The sequence below is a fragment of the Streptopelia decaocto genome, assembly GCF_964273445.1.
Source record: "Streptopelia decaocto genome assembly, chromosome: 3".
NCBI classification, from domain to species: Eukaryota; Metazoa; Chordata; class Aves; order Columbiformes; family Columbidae; genus Streptopelia; species Streptopelia decaocto.
Genome location: NC_138656.1, coordinates 95,484,660 through 95,506,133, shown reverse-complemented (window position 1 = coordinate 95,506,133; position 21,474 = coordinate 95,484,660). Strand labels below are relative to the sequence as shown.

General features: G+C 41.4%; 1 protein-coding gene across 1 annotated transcript in view; it reads left to right on the top strand.

Annotated features, from left to right (window-relative positions):
* Positions 1-8,209: 8,209 nt before the first annotated feature.
* The window catches only part of HCRTR2 (hypocretin receptor 2), a gene marked incomplete at both ends in the record, with an annotated part of 34,563 nt that continues 21,298 nt past the window's right edge, over positions 8,210-21,474 (top strand). Inside the window, one exon of the mRNA XM_082047316.1 lies at positions 8,210-8,438. Within this exon, the coding sequence (XP_081903442.1) occupies positions 8,210-8,438 (229 nt within the window). The remainder of the gene's footprint in view (positions 8,439-21,474) is intronic.

The window sequence follows — 21,474 nt, the reverse complement described above, 5'->3', positions numbered from 1 at the left end:
CAAGTCATATAAATTTAAGTGCTCAACTTGTCATCCTTCACCTCCTTCACTTATAACACCTTAAATTTGTGTTTTTACAGACATTCATAGTAAGGAAGCTCTGTAAATTCAATTTGCAGATGAGTAACTAGAAGCTGGGATTAAGGGATGACAGAGTTTTCTATAAGTCATTGCAAGCAACTTACTACGATGTCTATAAGCATAGTGAATCCTCATGAAGTCCATTAATCCTGCTTGCAGTGAAAATGCTAAGAGCTCAGCTGTGCTTCACAATAAATGGCTTTTCCACCTAGAGTTTTCACAGAATCATAGAATGTAAGGGATTGGAAGGGACCTCAAAAGACCATCCAGTCCAACCCCCCTGCCAGAGCAGGAACACCTAGATGAGGTTACACTGGAAGGCGTCCAGGTGGGTTTTGAATGTCTCCAGAGAAGGAGACTTCACAACGTCCCTGGGCAGCCTGTTCCAGTGTTCTGTCACCCTCACTAAGGAAAAGAGGGTCATCAACATTTTGAAATCCTGAAGAAAAAGCCACTGAAGAAACAGTGCTGAACATTTGAGGAGGCTTAAGCATTTTAAGAGTCAGGAAATCAGGGTTAAAACTGGGGACATAAAGCAGGTCATACCTGGTTTGTCTTGTATCAAGTAGTTCCTAAGCATTATATAGGAATGAATATACCAGTAGTTGCCCTTTACATAAAAAGTTTTCCAAGACCTGGTGATACTCAAAACATGTACTAAAGGCATTAAAATACTAAATTGTTATCCTAATAACTAAAATAGGTAACCTCCAGATGAAAACAATACAGGAGACATGAAAGGTGTCAAATATGTAGCCAGACTTTTACAGTATCTACAGATGGTTTTGCAAAACTGGACTGGTAAGTCCATTGTGTATACTTTGCAATTTGGTGTAATAGAGGTAGTAGACATGAATACACACAGTAGAAAAGAATCATCATGTTTTTTGAAGAGGGAAGGTACACATCGCATGCATTACATTTCCCCTAGATTTTATGAAGTGTACTTGTGTTTTCAGAACATTTTCTACTTTCAGGGTCTTTCAAACTCTCTTTATGAAGCTAAACTATCATCTTATAGGCCCTCTTGTGGTTAATAACAGGTTCAAGATGAGAAGAAAAACAGTAGAAATAAAAATTATTTATTAAAAGGGAAAACTTGCCAGAAGAATTCTATTAGTAGATCCAGGGGCCTACACTGCACTTGTGTTACTCAAGATATTCATGGATAATTTAGGAAAGGGTGTGAACATAAAAGGTAACAAAGTTTTCTGATCATTCTGAGTAACAAAAATAAAATTATTGTTGAAATGGACATCCATTCAAGAAGACTTGACCGAGGAAAAAAAGCATCACAAGTGGTATGGAAAGAGTGGAAAGGGAAATATTCTATTTTTCACAATATATGAACAACAAACCAAATAAAATTATCCAGCAACAGTTTCAAAGGTAGAAAAGGAGGAACAATGTAACAAACTGCAGAAATCATTGCCTCCAGTTACAGTGGAAGCCAGAGCTTCAGTTGAGTTTAGAAAACAATTAAGCAAAATTGTTAGGGGAAAATACATAAAGATATATTTATGAACCAGACATAATGATTTGCTTCAGGAAGTTGCTGCCTTGCAGATTGCTTAGAGAGGGGAAGTTGTAGTGACAGAAAGTATCATTGCAGACTTGCCTTACCCTTATGTTCTCTATACGTTTATTCCTGGCCACTGTCAGAGGGATCTTTGACCTCATGCAATATGATCTGCTTATCTGAGGGATTAGACAACAAAGTAAGAAAGAATCTGATGAAAGCAATAAGACAATATAGTAATTCTGGTCTGATCTTATGTCAGTGGGTCAGTGAACCTGAACACAGAAAATACAGGTCATAGCCTGTGATACAGGTTGGTGTCATTTAGTTCTCATATACTTGAAGTGATACATCACTTAAAACTATCTTCTTTTGCTTCCCACTCTTAATCTAACTTCTCTACTTAAAATTTACATTCTGCAGAAGAGATTGTTCTTTGCTGCATGTTGTAAAGGGTAGACCCAGGCCTCTAATTGCCATGAAAACATTCATTATAAATAATATTACCAGAGAATGGTTTGGGTTGGAGTGGACCTTAGAGATCTTCTAGTTCTAACCCCTCTGCCATAGGCAGGGACACCTTCCACTAGATCAGGTTGCTCAAAGCCCCATCCAACCTGGCCTTGAACACTTCCAGGGATGGGGCACCCACAACTTCTCTGGGCAGCCTGTTCCAGTGCCTCACCACCCTCATGGGGAATAATTTCTTTCTTATACCTAATCTAAATCTACCCTCTTTCAGTTTAAAGCCATTACTCCTTGCCCTATCACTACATGCCCTTGTAAAAAGTCCCTCTCCAACTTTCTTGTAGATCCCCTTTTAGCTACCAGAAGGCTGCTATAAGGTGTTCCCGGAGCCTTCTCCAGGCTGAACAACCTCTCAGCCTGTCTTTGTAGGAGATGTTATTCAGCCCTCTGATTATTTTCATGGCCCTTCTCTGGTCTTGTTCCAACAGACCCTGTCCTTCTTACAATGGAATATTTTCTAGAGCATGGGATGTTCGTGTTAAGTTCATTTGAAAGGCTTTAACATAACTATTTTTTTTAATATATTAAAAAAAAAAAAGTGTGTCTTCTTTCTTATTATTCAAAATACTTAATTTGAGAATATCCATTTTGTCTCATGTCACACCAAAGATCCTGTCTTGTTTCTAGATGGGTCAGAAGCAGATGCTAGGGAAATTAATTTTAAGAAACAGTTTACATTTGGAGATATATTTTCTCTGTCTTCAGAGCTCTTGAGCACAATACTGCATCCAAACTGCTTCATTTAACAGCTTTGATGGACTTGTAATTAATTTGCTTTGGCTTCTACAACAATGAGTTCTGGTATTCTGATAAACATGAAGATAAGAAGACCTTTTTCTATTTTACTTATTTAGATTTGCTGATGGAAATAATAATTGGGAGTGCCTTGTCTTGTTGTTTATTTGTTTTGGTTTTTTTGTTTTTGTTTGTTTGTTTGTTTTGTTTTTTAAATAAAGAGTAAACAGGCATCCTTCTTTCAGCTTCCATATACAGTTCAGAGACCTCTTCAGGAGAGGTGTAATTTGTTCTATCAAGGTTGGATCTGTGCCCTCATAATTAAATGTGTCTGCTTTAAAATATTCGTAGACTTAGTGGAGGAGTGAATAGTGCAGATGGAACACACTCATTTTCATATGTCAAAACCAATTTTTTTCTGAACTTCTTTTAGTACTTGGCTGTTAATAAGCAAATGGCCAAATATAAGAATGGAGGAGGGATGTATCTTTTTTAAATATATATAAATGAATTGTACCACCCTGGTAATTATGCCTGTGACATACAGGAATGATGCCAAGCAATTCTGTTGCAGGTTGCACAACAGAATTTTTACAAAGACTCGAATTCTCATGGTGCTTTTAGTTCATCTGAATCTGCACAACCATGCAGTGCACAACTATTTTAATTTGTATTACAGCAGCATAACTCTACTGACACGACGTTACTTCACATTTACAATAGTGTGAATGAGACCAGAATCAGACTTTTTCTCTTCAAATATGTTCTGCATTGATGGATATTAATAATGAAGATGGAATGATCTAACCAAGTGCTGATCTTTATCTGATCACTGCTAGAAACAGAGTTAAGTTCTCTTAGCTCTGCCTCATTTTAATGGTGCTAGTGAGCTAATGAATCAATAGAGCATGGCTGATATTATTGCTATATTCAGGTAACGGTATCTTAGCAAGCTCTTGTATTGTTTAAAACAGGATCCTGCTTTCTACACACAAATAGAAAAGTGTCTGAGGTTGGCTAAACAAGATTAATTGCTGGATGTTTCTTATATCACCATTGGTTCAAAAAATTCAATGGTAGGTTTGAATAACATCTCTCATGTTTAATTTAGTTTTGCCTGTTTAACCTACAATTCACTGCCAAATTAATGCTAAGACAAGAAGGGCCCTAAAGGAAATGTGGTGTTGCAAAATGCAGTATGCAATGGAGCATCGTTATCTACATCTATAAGATTTGCTGATTAATTCTTTCTTTTTTACAAAAAATACAGTATTCATTTTTCTTTTGTGGCTTTTTACACCTTGCTGCCTGGTATTTGTCACCTGTATTATCCCACTGAATTTTATGGCTGTGTAGATTCTCAAACTTGTTTTTTTCTATCAGTCATTTCTCTTGCTCTTAGCCTCTCTCTGCCTGTTCATTCACTGTCTTCCCTTCTTCACTATTTAGTTAATAATAGCCCATCTGCTTCTCAGGAACTACTTTGAGCTGCTGCCGGAGAAGCATCACTTCACCTTGAAACACCATTATAGGAGGAAAGATACCAGAGGGGCTTCACAGACAAAGTCTGGGTCATGACTGAGCAGGTTTGTTCAGGTAAATAAATGGTAAAGATGGTGTCTTTCTATTGAACTGTCATGTGGCATATTCCTTAAGAGAGAGAAAGGGGTCAGAGAAAAGCTGTTAAATGACAGCAGTGAAGGGAAGATGGGAAGGAAGGACATATTCACACAGTCCGTCTCTGCTGCCAATACTGCACAGCAGCCTATTTCTCTTCAGGAGCTGTGCTTATGTGGTTTGCTTCCTAAGAATGAAAGTGCCTGTTGAAATGTTCGGCAAAGGCTGAAAAGAAACCTTCTGACTCAGCTGCCTCTAACCCAAGTTTGCAAAAACTTTAAAAATCATTCTGCTTTGATAAAAGACTCTTAATTTAATATGCTATTAAACTAGTATGGAACTAATCCTCTGAATCAAATAGATTTTAAATGGAAGGGCTAGTCTCTAAGATATGAAAAAATGCTGCCTATTTGTGTGATTAATAAAAACGGAAGTCTGCAATAGAATTATTATTATGGCAGGGAAAATGTGTTTGACAAAGCAATAAACTTGGATGCTGAAGAAGGGTTCTTTTGTTCTCTATGAATGTCAGTTCCTATGAGCTATCAGATGCAATAAAGCATAAAATTGAGTTTGATTTATATTCACATGGTCTAATATCATATAATAAGTGACATTGAAAACCACAGAACATATCTTCTAGGACTGATAATTTCATTTCAGTATTTTTGGATCAGTGATGGAAAGTTATGGATTAGAAGAGTTATCAATGTATGCAAACCTTTTAGCTAAATAAAGTACCACACAGTACTCTCCTGAGATAAGGTTAATAGACATAACCTTGGATTTATGCTTCTTTTGAGTGCTGGGTAGCTGGTATATTCTTTGATTGTAGAAGTTTGTGAATCCACACACTAAACAGGTTTTGAATTTGAAAAACAATTAATAAATTGAGAATTACATACTTCTGAGCATTTGCTCTTCACTTGCATATAAAAGGAACAGTTTTATACTTTTGCACTAGTCTTGATGTAATGAAAAGATAAATCAGCACTAAAATTCATCAATCAAATCTATTTTGCTAACACACTTTCACAAATTAGAAAGCCAGAGGGGAATACTGTAGTCATCTAGTCTGACCTCTTGCATACTACAGGCCATGTGACTTTTTCTGAATTAATTCCCATTGAAGCTAGCATTGAATCTTGATTTTAAATATATATATATATATACACACACTTCTTTTTTTTCCTCAGTAGCTGAGTTTTGTACATGGTGAATATTTTTGGTTAGTCAAGTTTCACTCATACTTGTGTACACCATCTCTTTCCACAGGTATACTTATTTATGCTGTTGAGGATCACATGAAGCTTTCTGACTATGGATTCATGATGAGAGTGTGTGTTTAGCTGATTACCTCTGATCTTTGGATCATCTGCCTTCTTCAACATCATTGAGTGAGAACTGAGAACTGACAGTAAAAATGCACAGACTCAATGATAATTCTTTGTCTGCCATTTCATGCTGAGGTCCGTTAGCTATTCCATTTTTAATCTTTATAAAGTGTCACATTGATTTTTTACTGTCCTGTCTTCCTAATTAGAATGTGTTGTATTAATCAAAGAAAATGTCTTACAATACTCTAGGAATAGCAAATTTGTGCAGTTTATAAATCTGCATAATCAATTATTTATGTTTTATATCAATCAAACTTGTAATCTTGTTGAAAAAATGAGCCCTAAGATGTATTTTTCCTAAAACCATGTTGTTTCTTAATATGTATGCCTTTTTAATTCAAGTCCTTACTACTGGTGAGGGAGGAAGAAGAAAAGCACTCTATGTCAAAAAAGAAAAAAAAAAAAAAAAAAGAAAAAAAAAAAAAAAAAAGAAAGGCATTACCTGTTTCAGACTTTATGACAACTTGGAAGCAAATATTGGAATTATGGACCAACATGTTAACACATGAAACAAGCCAGATCATGGATGTCTGTTACTGATCACTAAATGTTCATGCCCTCTTTTCATCACTAGCAAAGACCATGACAAACTCCCTAAATACGTCTATTTTTGTGTACCAAGTAGACCTGTATTCCCACATTCTCAGGAGAGTTTAAATCACTTCTCAAAACTCATACCCCAACTAATATAACGTTAGATGTTTTCATTAGTTGCAGTATCTAATCTTTATTTATGATGCTTGCAAAGTCTACCTTTCTAATTTATGTAAGATAGATGCTGATCCTACCTGCATATCCAAGTATATCTCACTCTTTAATGTATTCAGCCTAAAAAGTCCACTCAACTTCCCTGTGGAATGGGAAAGGGATAGGTGCCCAAAAGCAACACCAGGTGTAGATATGCTCTTCTGGACTTCAAAGGCAACAGAGAGGCTGCATACCTATAAAGAACAATTCAGGAACATAAAGTACTGTCTAGAGCTAAGCACTACGTTGTTTATGAATATCTGCCTCTCTATTATGCTTATGTGTTGGAAGTAGAGTCCCATCAGAATAGTTCCTCCATTCCTACAGATGTGCAGATTCTGCATCAAAATGCTTAAATGAGAGAGTTGTGTCATTTCACAGTGGAAGTGGTGCTTATATCAGAGTCATTACTCAGCTAGGAATTGAATGGATTACGTTAAGGTGGTGGGGGTTGGTTGTTTGTGTTTTTTTGCTTGGTTGGTTGTGTTCTGTTCTGTTTTGTTTTTCAGTCAGGGAGGAACAAGTCCAGACCTACCCCTTCTCTTTTGGGAACTGTACGCTGGACAAAGTATTAAAATAATTCAAGAAGCAATGACCAGAAGCCAAGAATCCTATCACACTGTTTAACAAGCGCTTATGGGCTCTCTTGAATTGTCCTCTGCCAGCTCATCTCAATTCACAATAGCTAAAGGGCAGTTGCTGTCTTGAAATCCCCGAGCTGAATGTTCGAAACAACCCCAGTGCGGGGAGTCTGCATGCTAGACTCGAACCTACAGTGAACTCTCACAGTCTTCAAACCCGAGGAAACCCCGCACTTGTCTATTCAGCAGTCTTAGGGGCTTTCCCGCCGACACTAATTCCTCTGTTTTAGCCCCATACCGAGCACAGCCTTAAAAGGGGCACTGAAGGGAGGCAGCCTGATTAGCCACTCGTTTTTAATGGCTTCTTTTACCCTGTGCTTCCTTCCACAGCAGCCCTCCCTTGCCTTTAATCCACTAATACCTTGAGTATATGTGGCATTTAATGTAGAAAAGTCTAAAGAGAGAGAGGGAGAGGGGGAGAGAGAGAGAGAGACAGAGAGAGAGAGAGAGAAAAGGTGGGAAACCGAGGGAAATCGGAGCCGGAAGAGGGGTGGACGAGCCGGGAGCAGGGTCCGGGGCAGAGATATAGGGATGGGGAGGGGGGCCTGCAGAGTTGCGGGGGTGGGGGGAGGAGGGCGCGCGTTGCATGTGCACGGTTTGAAGAACGAAAATCGGCGTAGTCCGAAACGGACGTGACTTTTCCAGCGGGGGCAGGTGAAGCTCAGCACCCGAGACACGCAACCCATCCTGACCAGCCTTTTCCCCGGCCGGGGAAAAGGCTGGTCAGAGCGGGTTGGGGACCGACGCGGATCCCCAGTCTGTTCCCGCATTGGCTCCCGTAAGTTCCCGCGTCATTTTTCTCCCCACACCCCGCTTTTCGCAGTGGCAACCACAAGCCTCGATGGACGGTGGGGAGAAAGCTCGGATACTCTGAGAGGATCTTTCTTGGTTTTCCTCTTTTTTTTTTTTTTTGAATCCACAGCCCCACGGACCAACCACCAGGGATGTCCGGGATTCAACCCGAGGATGGTTCCCCTCCGTGCAGGAATTGGACGGCCGGCTCGGAGCTAAACGAAACGAGGGATGTTCTTTTAACCCCTTCCTCCGACTACGACGATGAGGAGTTTCTGCGATACCTCTGGAAGGAGTATTTGCATCCCAAAGAGTATGAATGGGCGCTGATCGCCGGCTACATTGTCGTCTTCATCGTGGCTCTCGTCGGGAACGTCCTGGGTGAGTCGCGCTCCCCCAAAAACTTCCCGTTCCCCCTTGGCGAGGTGGGCTTTGCACGGATGGTGGCTGGAAACCGGGGGTGGGTTTCGCTTCCCCCACTGGAAATGTGGGTGTCCCCAGCCGCGGGGGAAAGTTAAGGCTGCGCGGAAGGGGCATTTGCTGCGGGACGGCGTGAAACCGGCTCCCCCTGCGCTTGCGAGGCGCTGCCGGGGCTGGGCAGGAGGAGAGGGGCCGGCGGAGCGCAGCGGAGGACGCGGTGCGTGAGAGCCGGGCGCTGCCGGCCGGGTCCCGTCCCTGTCCGCCGGGCCGAGGTGCTGAAACCCCTCCTGGCCCTGCCCGCCCCGGCCGGCGGCTCCGCCTCTCAGCCTGCCCGGGCGGCTGCTGCTCCTTCTCTCACAGCCCCGACCCGCTCGGCGGAGCCGGCGCCGCGCTGGGAACAACCGCGCGGTGTTTTCTGAAGGACAGAGATGGCGGGTGCGGACTGGGCGAGGATAACGGACCCGGGACGGCGCTGGCCCCGCGCGCGGACCGGCGGTTGCTGCCCCTGCGCTGCGCACCCGCCTCGGCGGCTCAACCGACACGCTCGCGAGCCGCGCGCAGAGGGGATGGCGGGGGGGGGAGGCGGGAGCGGGGCGGCGCCCGCCCGGGCTCTCATTGAGAGAAGCGAGGCGAGGCGGCGCCTGGAGCCCGCCTCCTCCCGCTCCATTCATCCGTGAAGGAGCCGGCGGCAGGGGGGCTGCCGGACGGCGGCCTCCGTCGGGAGAGGGAGGGAGAACGGGGGGCGGGTGGGGGTGGTGGGCAGCTCTCACCAGGTTGGGGGAGTGTGGCGGGTAGCGAGGGCAAGCGGGGGAGGGCACGGGTGGGCTGGGGCGGCGGGAAGCAGGAGCTTTTACGGGAACAGGCGGGGGCGGCGTGGGGAGCGTCGAGCGGGTTCTGGCCGTCGGGAGCCCGCTCGCCGCTTCCCCCCTCTCTCTATCCGTTTCCCCCTCTCTCCCCCTCCGATCAGACTTGCTCCTCCGCTCCCCCGACGTGGCCGCTGCAGCCAGCGGAGCGTGACTGCGGGCGGGGCGGCCCCTCGCCGGGGGTTGTCGCCGGGCTGTCGGAACAGGCGCTTGTGCCGGCTGCGGGGGGGCAGACACGCTCTGCACATGCACACCCCCGGGGCCGCCGTGTCCTCGCCGGGCGCTGCTCCCTCTCGCAGCCCGGCCCTTTCAGTTTGCTGGTAGCCGGGTGAGCGGAGAACACGTTGGCCTTCATCAGTTCCGCGTTCTGAATGAGCATGAATGCGCTGGCGCCGCCGGGGAGATGGTTGCGCCGTGAGAACCCACTTAGCTGTAGTCACGGCCATTTGCATTTCTTATTTACATTAGTGACATTTTCATGAACGGAGCGGCGCACTAGCGCACCCAGCCCTGCCATACGGGTCTTTCATTCATGTTTTTCAGAAGGATTTGTGCATGTCAGGACTGTTATCTGCAAGCGCCCTAGGCTTTCCGAGGCAAGATGCAAATGAGACTGCAGCCGAAGGCGAGATTTTGCAAGACTCTATTTATTTTTTTTTCTCTTTTCAACGGACTGATGATACTATTTTGTTTTTCTGGAATGGTGTGCTAACTGCCTGTAAACGCACGTTGGCGAAAACAGTGAGTTTTCAGCCAAAGCTATTCAGAAGACTGAGCATGTTTGCTCGGTCCTTTGCTCGGCAGCCAGCTTGACAGGCAGTGTAAAGATAATACTCCTCCCAAAGCAGCTGTACTTTAAGCTAGGAAGAAAAGCGTCCTTCCTTCGTTCTCATCTTGAGCAAAGGTGGTTTTAGGAGAACTACCTGTGCTTGCCATAACCCATTCTATAAACAGACAGTCCCTTCTCACCTTTAAAGAGTCAAGGTCAAATTTTCAGCCCTAGGAGCTCTCGCCCTAGTTACACCTTTATTTTCCCCCTGAACCCATGAGAAGGAAAGCTTTCCCCTCTGTGCACTTGCAAATGAAGATTGTACTGGTGCTGATGTGGAGCCGTTCCTCCCTGACATTTGTGTACGTTATTGTTTTGCTAAGTATGGAAGCTGGCATTTGGCTGTCCACCCACCTTTTACTGGACTGCTTCTCCCCAAGCCGTGTGTTGTTTAAACTGCCTTTGTGCATTACACGGACCTCACCTACCCCAACTGCTGCTTGTGTTTATGGGCAAGTTGTTTGTGGGATCTGCAGGTGCAGGTCCTTGGTAGCTGCACACCATCTCATCTTTATGTAAGAAGCTCATACTGCACTGATTGCAGGCTCACGTGATTTTGAGGAGAGAAATGAAAGTGGTTTAAAGCTCTTTCCAAAGTCATATTTGTGAAACTTGGACTGCCAGTGAAAATGTGATATAGAGCAGTGCATATGCTGAAGTGTCTGAGAAAATAATTTTACCCGTTTGAAAAATCCATAGTCAAGGTTAATCTGGGATTTAGTCATGGACCTTCTCACAGAAGAGCAGAAGTGGTTCCACAGAGTTTTACTGCCTAATACTGCTCTATGGTATCATCCTTAACAATGCAGTCTGTTTCTCTGCTTAGGTTTGACCAGTGCTGCTGGACTAGTGTGGCATGTGGAGTCAGTGCTTTGGTTATATTTTGTCTGTGTCTTATTCAGATAACACTGAGGTAGCCAGGAATGACTATATGGTACTGAAAAATATATTGCAGTCTCTTATTCTGATTATTGCATTCACAGCAATAACATCTATGCAAGTGGAAGGCACAACACATCCCTCAGATGTTAGTAATAAACTAGATTAAATCATTCTGACAGTTAATTAACAGCTGAGGGTTGAATCAGAAGCTTGAACTTTGATTGACATCTACTGGGCTTTTGAGTGAGCTGCACTGCAGGAATTCTGCTTTCAACAGTATACAACAAGGACTGCATTGCTATTTAGCTTTCAATTTAATTAGGAGAGTTGACATACACTGTCCGAGCTGCTGCACAGACCAGCTAAAATGAAAGCCATTAACAAGTCTGTGAATTTGAATGCAAGTTTCATTATTGCATTCAAGTACTTCATGTTGATGATTCTCATGTGTGCCCACATTGTCTGCTCACCAGAGATTTCAGTGAAAGCCACTGAGAAGAACAGGTTTTAAGACATTTTTAGGATGTATTTACATGAACATTCACAGAATATGAAATCCAGATGAGAGCATCAGTATGCTTTGTCCTATTTTTGTGTTCACTCAGCTACTGTTTATCGCTAGAAGCAGAGTAAGTGTCAAGGGTAAGGTCTTTCCATTTTGCAGATAAGACCACAAGATTTCTTTACCACTGCACAGCAATTAAACTCTTGCAACTTCTTTGCACAGCTACTGCAAAGCATAGGGCTTAAAGAAGAGTGTAAGTTGACTGCAGAGTAAATATAATACCTATTTCTTCTTTATTTGAAAACATGATTTAAAAATAGAAAACTAGATTAATAAAAAATTCAAGATACTTTTAGGATGCATGAAGGTCTCTGGTTACTGACACGGTCATTCCACAGTAACCGGTTGCAGCAGTTAATAACTGGAATAAGACCACAGGGGATTAAGTTATGTACAATTCCATGTATTGAACTCAATTTATACAGGTAAAGAATGGGAATGGTCCTTGTTTAAGTTACTCATTTGGGTCAGAACTTTTCTAATGAAATGGTTTCTCTCAGGGAACCTGCATCCATCAAAATGAAAATATACAGCATAGATTACATCGTTTGATCAAAGACAATGCAGAACAAGCAGCCTTCTGGTGTCCCACCAGCTGGGCTGCAGGGCCTCTTGGCTGCCCACTCCAGAGCTGACAGGAGCTGAGATCCTGAGCACACACAACCTGCCAGCACCCAGCTTGAAAGTCCTCAGCACTGCTGCCTTCCAAGGCTGAGAGACCATGCCAGACACTAGTGAGAGACTTCAGAAACTTCCTTTACTCACACAATTTGATGATACTTGCTTTTCTTTCCAGTTCAGAATGAAACCAGATTTAATTGTCAGATAATTACTTGTCTCTGGATAGCTCTATTATGTATTATCTAGATTTTATAGTACCTGCTAGTTGTACTGAAATCTGTACAGAATCCAAATCTGGTCCTTTCCTCAAAGAGGTCATAGTCTGACTCACAGAGCTCAACAGCATTAATTGATATTTTCTTATTGTTGTTTGATTTTTTTAAGACTGGAAAATAAAAGGTTTGTGTATAGTTCTAACATCACAGTCCCAGTCAACACCTATCAATAGTCAACTGTTTCAAATGCTGCTCTGTATCATTTTAAAGGTATCTGGTGAATACTGAGGTCTAGGCATACATGCATGTGTTGGTAGAATTGGATGAACCATGTATTCTTTTAAATGGTGCCATGATTTTCATGAACCCTATTTGATTGCCATAGATGAGGCATATTACATTCAATCATGTTTTAAATTATTTAGTTTTGTACAGATTACTTGGGGAATCTGGCACTGAAAGGGCTTTACTTTTATAGTATCAGTATGAGCCTCACCTTTATCTGTTGGATGAATAATAACTAGAGTGGCTTTCTCATTTTTAAAAAGATACCACATAGGAAATGATACAATAATTTCATCTACCTAAGATCTAGAATGTATGAACTCAATTTATGTAAGAGTTCGAGTTATTAGCTGAAGTACTTGGGTGTTTGCATTATGTGGGGATTACTGGCAAAGAGTCATGCACATCCTTGTGAGATACACAAAAAGTAGAAAAGCATTAAAAGATGAAGCTGATATGAAATTATGACCTTTTCTTTCTAGATTCTTATATGCAGATGTGTAACTAGTTCCACTCTATATGCTTTCTGACCAGATAGTCCAGAGGGGGAACAGCTCTACTTTCCTTTACCATTCTTTATGTTGAAAGGCAATTCTGCCTACTGCAAATAGTGAAATCCTACAAACCCAAATCTGGAAAAGGGCAATGCTGAAGAATGAAGGAAGGTGAGATGCCAGAGATGCTCAGTATTCTGAATGTTAATACAAATTATGTTGACTTTCATTTGAGTTCTTCCAAAAGAAAGGGCAGTTGCATCTGGCTGGAGGCTACCCTTATAGTTGAATAAAAAAGAATGTCCTTGGATACTGGTTTGTGGGTTTTTTTTTTTCAGAGTGAAATAATAATAAGCAGTTTGGCTACCTGTATTCTAACATCATTCCAAAGGGTAGTAGTTCTGCTGTGTATTCACTGGATGATAAAGGAGGAGGACTGAAATCTGAATCAGTGGAAAAGTGCTTGGTCTTAACAGTCCCAACCTACTAAAAGCTATCGAAAGAAAAAAATATATTCCTTCACATACGGAGTCTCATATTCTGTTAAATTTATAACTATTTTTGATAGTGTTATTGTTCTTGCTTCTGAGGCTACATGTACATTTTTGAAAAATAAAAATTTAGGACTGTTCTGCTGTCCAGTTTTCTTCCTATACTTCTGTCTGTAGCACTACTGATAAAATACTTCTTACCTGATGTATCATAAACCTTGGCTTAAAGGCTGACTATACAGCAGCTCCTACAGAAGACTTGTCATCAGTTAGTCAGAATTCCCCTGCAATGCCAGAACTTTATGGGATGAAGGCAAGTAAAAGGATACCACCATGTATTTGTCAGATTTCCTAAGAAGTGAATGACAAACTTAGTTGTTGCTGGTTTTGTTTTAATTTCCTTTTACTTTGAAGATGTACTCTTGATAACTGTGTGAAACTTTTAAAGAATTTATTCCATTCATTTTTATACATTTTCAAAGCTGCGGGAGTGGTAGTTCTGAAGACCAGATCTGCTATTTAGATCCAAAACAGATGCAGCCTTGATGATGGCAGGATTTTCTACCAGGTATTAATTTTATATTGTGAGTGATGTTTGGAAGGAAACATCTGTTTATGGAAGAAGGAAAGTAACTCAGTGGGGATATTCAGCAATAGCACAACTCCAAGGCCACTGAAAACAGTAAAGCCCTGTCTGCCAGGAACTGAACAGAGACTAACTCATCTTTCCCCTAGGTCAGTGAAGCACTCTTCAGACAGCAGCATCTTTGGGGCATTACCAAATAAAATGAAAGCTGTTATCACTTCCTGCTTTAACTCACTATCTTTCAAAAAATTGGAATGTTTTGGAATCCTGCTTCATTTTTAAAGTGTTGTTTACTTTCTGAGTTGCATGTTGAGTGAAACTTTTTGACAATAGCTGTTTGTTTACTGTACATCTCACAAGTGGATTTGCCAGAGAAGAGCTGGAATGCACTGTTCCCCAGGGAAAGGAGGGCCAGGAGCTGAGAGCAGCAGCAAGATTGACAGGGCAGTGTACTCACTGGTAGAATCCCACAGTGCCTGAGAGCATGGTAGATCTGGTGATGTTTACCAGGGTTCAGTCACCTCCCAGCAGTCGCCAGACAAATCCACAGCCATGAAGCAGGTCTGAAGTAAAGCCAGAAAGTAAAGTCAGTGGGTGAGGATTAAGATCAAAATCAGCAAGGCACATGCATATGATGGAACATGGTCTTTACCTGAGCTAAGTGTGAGAACTTGAGCTTATATACAGCTCCCAGGCAAAGAGGTGGCCCCTAAAAGAGGTGTCTCACATCTTTCTCCCAAAGCTCAGTTTGTAGCAGCCTTTTCCCGGCTTACATGTTGCCCCATACCACAGGTTATCTCCAGCACAGGCAGCCAAGCCTCTGCATGGGTGGCAGGGGTTGCAGAGCCTGGGGTGCGCTCAGCCCTGGCAGAACTGCACTCAGTCTGTCTCCTGGTTCTCAGTGCAGTAAAACTGCAAGGATTTCAACTGAGTTTGGGGAATATTATATTAGCAATGTGGATTCATGATATAGATTCAGGTGTTACATACTATGCAAGATGTTTGCTGTAACATTTTGCTAGCCTAGTGAATTGTATTTTCTTTGTGAGGTCTAAAGAAAAGGCATTCTTATGTCTGTGTCAGAAACAGACATGGACATGGAAGGGTTTTTCCTGATGAAACTCCATTTTACAGTGACTGACAGATGCATTTTGAAGGCTATGGTTTCAAAGTTGCACAGCATTTCAGCTGTGAAACATACCATGGTTTTAATGAGTCATGCAGGTTTAAATCAAATCATAGTGAAGTGTGAAACCTTTTTATTGTATTGTCATGTGTGGTACAACAGCTATATTTATGGTCATCTCTAACATGAAGTGTGTATAAAGATTTTGTAGGCTTTTTATTGTTACTATGGATAGAAAAATAATATATCAAATGTGATTATGAAATAACCGGTCATTCAATATAGCCAGCTCTGCAGATATGACCAGGGTTACCAATTAATACTCGTAATTATTTGTGTGTGTATGTGTGTCGTGGAATAATTTAAAACCAATCTGTCTCTGTTAATCAGTACAGTTAGCTCAGGAAACTCTGTGATGATACCTTTCATTTCCTCCAGAGCTGAACAAACCTGTCATTTTTGGCAGTCTGTTTTATAGCATAGCTGATCTTCTGGTAATAGCTCACATTTCCATAAGATTGTTAACTGTCTAAGATTATGTAATGTGACTTTGAAAATTAATCCTGTGCCAATTAGATGTCTGTGCTATTGCTCCCAGTTGTAGTCTGTAGAGATAAGCTTCCAACCAGCAGAATTTAGTTCTTGTATTCCTCTCTAGCACCATGATAATGAGGCAGAAGATAAAATATAGAAGTGGGCTGGAGAACAGGAGTATCACACAACCCCCAATTCATAAGTCCTTTTAAAAGTCTGGATACAATAGAGCACTTGATAGCTAGAAAACATCTCAGAAAATACATTGCTTCAAGCAAACTAGTTGCTGTGTATCTGTTTTATGTATGTATACTTCCATTGTCTTTTGTGTGAGACAGGTCTGCATTTCAGTAAAGCTGATATTTGACAAAATACTTCAAGATTTCATAATGTCAGTGTTATTCAGCTATATTTCTTACAGTTTCATTATTTTTCCTTGAGTTTTACAAGAAAGAAGTGATGGAACCTACGTGTATATACTTGTTTATGTGTGATACATAGGGAGCATGACCTAATCACCTACTCCTTTTGTCAGACTTCCATGATTTTGTTCAAACTTGTTGACACATCTAATGTGTCCTATTTATGAGCTATCACTTCACTGGCAGGTCTTTGTGTGTGTAGCCCAGAATATTATCCATCTTTTCAACAGTCACATCACATATTCAAGGACAGTTCTTATCTGCTGGGCATTATTACCAGCTGTAAGATTTTTTTTTCAGTATTTCCATTACAATAAACATTGTATAAAAGGTGCCTTTGTGTCACTCTGTTGTGGTTTAACCCCAGCCAGCAACTAAGCACTACACAGCCTCTTGCTCACTTCCCCCGGAGAGATGGAGAGAATTAGAAAAGTAAGAAAAAATGTGGGTTGAGATAAGGGCAGTTTAATAGGTAAAGAAAAAGCCTTGCACACGAGAAAAGCAAAACAAGGAATTAATTGACTGCTTCCCATCAGCAGGCAGGTGTTCAGCCATCTCCAGGACACAGGTCTCCATCATGTGTAATGGTTACTTGGGAAGACAAACACCATCACTCCGAATGTCCTTCCCTTCCTTCTTCACCCAAAATACATACCAATCATGATGCAATATGGTGTGGAATATCCCTTTGGCCAGTTTGGGTCAGCTGTCCTGGCTGTGCTCTCTCCTAGCTTCTTGTACACCTACAGCCTCCAGAAAAGTCCTTTACTTGGTATAAACATTGCTTGGCAACAACCAAAACATCAGTGTATTATCAACATTCATCTCATACTAAATCCAAAACCCAGCACTATCCCAGCTATTAGGAAGAAAGTTGACTCTATCACTGGACACACTCTGTTAATTCTTCAACATAAACCTGGTCTTAAGTTAGACCTATTTTTTTCAGCTAAGATTAGTTATTAGTTACTTCATTAAAAATGAAGTAATGTGTGGGTGTAAAGCTTAATAGTGGGTAAGACAGACAGCCTGGGAAGTAGATATCATCTCCCTGTTCACAGAAGAGATCACTTTAAGTCTTTTGTTCTTACTGCTGGTTTCAAAAACTTGTCATTAAATATCCTCTGCAGTTTAGTTGAAGTGCTTCTCACCCCTTAATCAAGATCATCAAAAGTTGTTCAAAAACTCATGGGAAGTCTTCCTAAAATTAATAACATAAACTTAGTCTTAGGCACCTAATTTTTAGACTCTTAAGTTAAAGCAGAAGAATCCTTAATCAGGAATTGTTCATAATGAAATTAGTTTCAATGACAGCATTTCTCCTTCCAACATTATGCATTGATTCGGTGTTTCCACAGGAGCTTTCCAGAATCCAATTTGATAGCCTATCTACTCAGTCTTCTTCTCAACATGATTGTGTTTCTTGATACCTCACTACCCAGATCTTGATTCACAGTAGGCAATGTCATCACCCAAAAAGATTAGGGGGGAAAATGCCATAAGAAGAACCAATTTGTTGCTAGGTGGAAATGATTTTTTTTATGAGGATAGGAGGTAGAAAATAAATAATGGGTAACTCAAATCCATTTAACATTTTTTGTATCACTGGTTGAAAAATATTGTGATGGGGTAAAGCTCTTCAGAAGCTTTCTGCCTCATCCATTTGAAGATGTTGATGACCAGTGCTTATAATCACAGCATTACTTCCAAATGACTGCTGGATGGCCATATTATGATATTTTAGTCCAGCAGCTGTGATACTGAATTACCAAAGCAAAGTAAAATCATTGAAGTTTAGTATAATGGGAAGTAAAATTATAGTTCTTTGTTTACATCCATCTGGGATTTATTATTCACCAAAATGAGATAAGAGTTAGTGTCCCTCATTTGTATAAGGAAATGTCAGCTATTGCTGGTTATGGAAATTCTGTTTTTATTTTAGCCAAGAAGTCACACCAGAAATTGACCCATTGAATAAGAGGTTGACAAGACTTCCGGAGTGTTAGGGAAATTATTTCGGGTTGACATGTAAAAAACAATTTGACAGCTGAACCAGCAGTCCATCAATGGTGGGACTGAAGTACAAGGTTTAATATGCTCAAGACAGTGTACATCTTCCAGGAGGCAAGCAGCTGCATTTTATACCAGCTGGAGCCTTTGTATTGTTTTGTTGTTCAGCTTGAGATACAATGAGCTATGCTAATTGAATAGATGGTGTTACAGCCTCTAATTAAAATTCCCCAGTACACTAAACTAACAGAGATTAAATTTATACATGAAAAATACCAATCTCACCATACCATTGTATTTGAGATGGGTTTTTTCTTCAGGAATATGAGGTCGAGTTAGGTACTCCTTCCCCTCTACTCTGCCCTGGTGAGATCACATCTGGAATATTGTGTCCAGTTCTGGGCCCCTCAGTTCCAGAAGGACAGGGAACTGCTGGAGAGAGTCCAGCGCGGGGCAACAAAGATGATTAAGGGAGTGGAGCATCTCCCTTATGAGGAAAGGCTGAGGGAGCTGAGTCTCTTTAGTTTGGAGGAAACTGAGGGGTGACCTCATTAATATTTACGAATATATAAAGGGTGAGTGTCATGAGGATGGAGCCAGGCTCTTCTCAGTGACAACCAATGGTAAGACACAGGGTTAATGGGTTCAAACTGGAACACAAGAGGTTCCACTTAAATCTGAGAAGAAACTTCTCAGTGAGGGTAACAGAGCACTGGAACAGGCTGCCCAGGGGGGTTGTGGAGTCTCCTTCTCTGGAGACATTCAAAACCCACCTGGACACCTTCCTCTGTAACTTCATCTAGGTGTTCGTGCTCCAGCAGGGGGATTGGACTAGATGATCTTTTGAGGTCCCTTCCTATCCCTAACATTCTGTGATTCTATGTGAAGCTTTTTTGATGTACTTCTAATAGCATTAGTCTTAATTTTTTAACTTTGGTTTGAATATGTTATGGTTAGTCCTTCCTCGGACTTCTTCGGGAGTGGGAGATCACGAATGTTTGGAAGATGGGTACAGAAACCAGCTTCATTTATCGCGGAACTGTCCTCGCTTGGGGAAAGCCTGCACAAGTTTTTGTCAACACTCAGCCTGGGAGCTGAAGCTGGTTTCCAAGCCTTCACTGACACCGTGTGGCAGAAATAGGAATAGCAACCGGGTTGCTGAAAGCTCTTGGTTCTGGGAGAGGAAAATAAAAGCACCAGGGGTGACACGGAGTTGTGGGAGTCCAATTACTCAATAACCATTAGAAAAAAATAACTGCTCTGTGTGAAAGCTGGCCTGCATGCTTTCATTTGCAGCAAATTCTTAACTGTAACTTCGAGACTTTTTATAAAATAAAAAATAAAAGACAGGAAATTATAAAATACACTGGGCAGGTAATTAGGTTGCAGTAGAGTCCTAGCAGTCAGGAAAACCATGCATAGTAGGAACAGGTTTCACAGTTTAATTTCTCTCACTTTTTCCTCTTACCTTTTTTCTTTTTTTTTCTTTTTTTTTCTTTTTTTTTCTTTCTTTTTTTTTTTTTTTTTTTTCCCCCAAAAATTCTGATCCTCTTTTCTTCAACACCGTGTTAATACTGTTTTTCTCACTTTCTTCCTCACTCCCATTTATATCTGGGAACATCAAAGGTTGCATTCAAGATTTGCATATAATGTCACATCAAGGTTTTATTCAGATCTGGTTTTACTGTTAATAGATTTTCAGAGGAGGTCTGTCTGAAGAGTGCAGTTTGGGCTGCTACATTGTGTCCTAACTGAACAGGCATTCTGTTAACTCTCTGATGTCTCCCAAGGTTTTTAGAAGGCTGGTGCTGGCCTCGTCTCCTGTTTTTATGATTTTTGAGTACTTTTTGGTAAAATACATTCCCAGTTGAGAATCTTTACTGCCTTTTTCATCCTTGCTTCTCTTTTCCAAGCTGAGCAGAGAGCCACAACGCTCTGCTATTTCACTCTGGATAGGCAGGTGGCATTTTCCACTGTCCTGAGCTTCCTTGCTCTAGCAGGTTTCTTCAGGGTTTATACAGGACCTGAGTGCCTCTGCTTCTCTATAGAACTGCCTGAGATTCAACTGCATATTTAAAGGAAAGTGGAGAGTACACAAAGTTATTTTCTCGTGATACTTAACTAGTTGTATATATTCAGTGGCATAGTCAAACTACTTTGCACAGCTATAAAACAATAGTTTTTGAACACAGGCTAGAGCATCCTTCTGATGATCTGCAAGATCACTGGAATATCAATTAAGCTGTTGTCCAAGACTACCGAATAACCCCATGCTGTAGCAGACTCAGAAAGACATGGAGTCTGGAACTAACTTTCTGTCATTTATACCTTTCTGCCTTATTCAAATAAGTCGTAGCAAATACTCACAGCTCAGTTTAGCCTTGCACTGAATGAAAACATTACCCGGGCTAGTGCAGGCTGAAAATAATACTGCAGCCAGCAGAGGGCAATGCGGGAGAAGAGGGGGGGGGAGGAGGCGGGGAGGAGGGGGAAGCTGGTTTTGGAATACTTTATCCTCAGCGGCTTTTTTACACAAACTGTTTTTTTTGTATACATTAATGGAAAAATTTCCTGGTATAATTAATTATTATGTTAGCATGTAAAAACACTAATTAAGATGATCTTGTGCTACGTACTGTATAAAGAATGGAAAATGGTCTGTGCTGCAAAGAAGGGATGAGGTCCAAAGAGGAAACACACAAGCATAAAGAGAAGTTTAAAGTAACATCTTGCACTTCTGTGCTTGTAAATTATTATTTTTTCCACCTTTCAGGTGCCTCTTGCCCCTGTATATTAGAATACAAAGAAATTCAGAGCTACTTTCTGTACCTTGTCTTTCCTGCATACTGCTACTCTCTGAGTAGCACGGGGCATAGTCTTTTGTATTTCTCTGAGGAACAGCAGATATTGGAGTTCACCTGAACTCCATCCATGTTAAGCCAGTGTGATCTGGAAGGCTTAGTACAGAGCTGAGAATCAGGAGTCCATGTTTCTTATTTTGTGTCTGATTTACTGGATGGCCTTTAGCAACTTCTATTCTGCACTTCACTTTCCTTGCATCAGAAATGAAGATG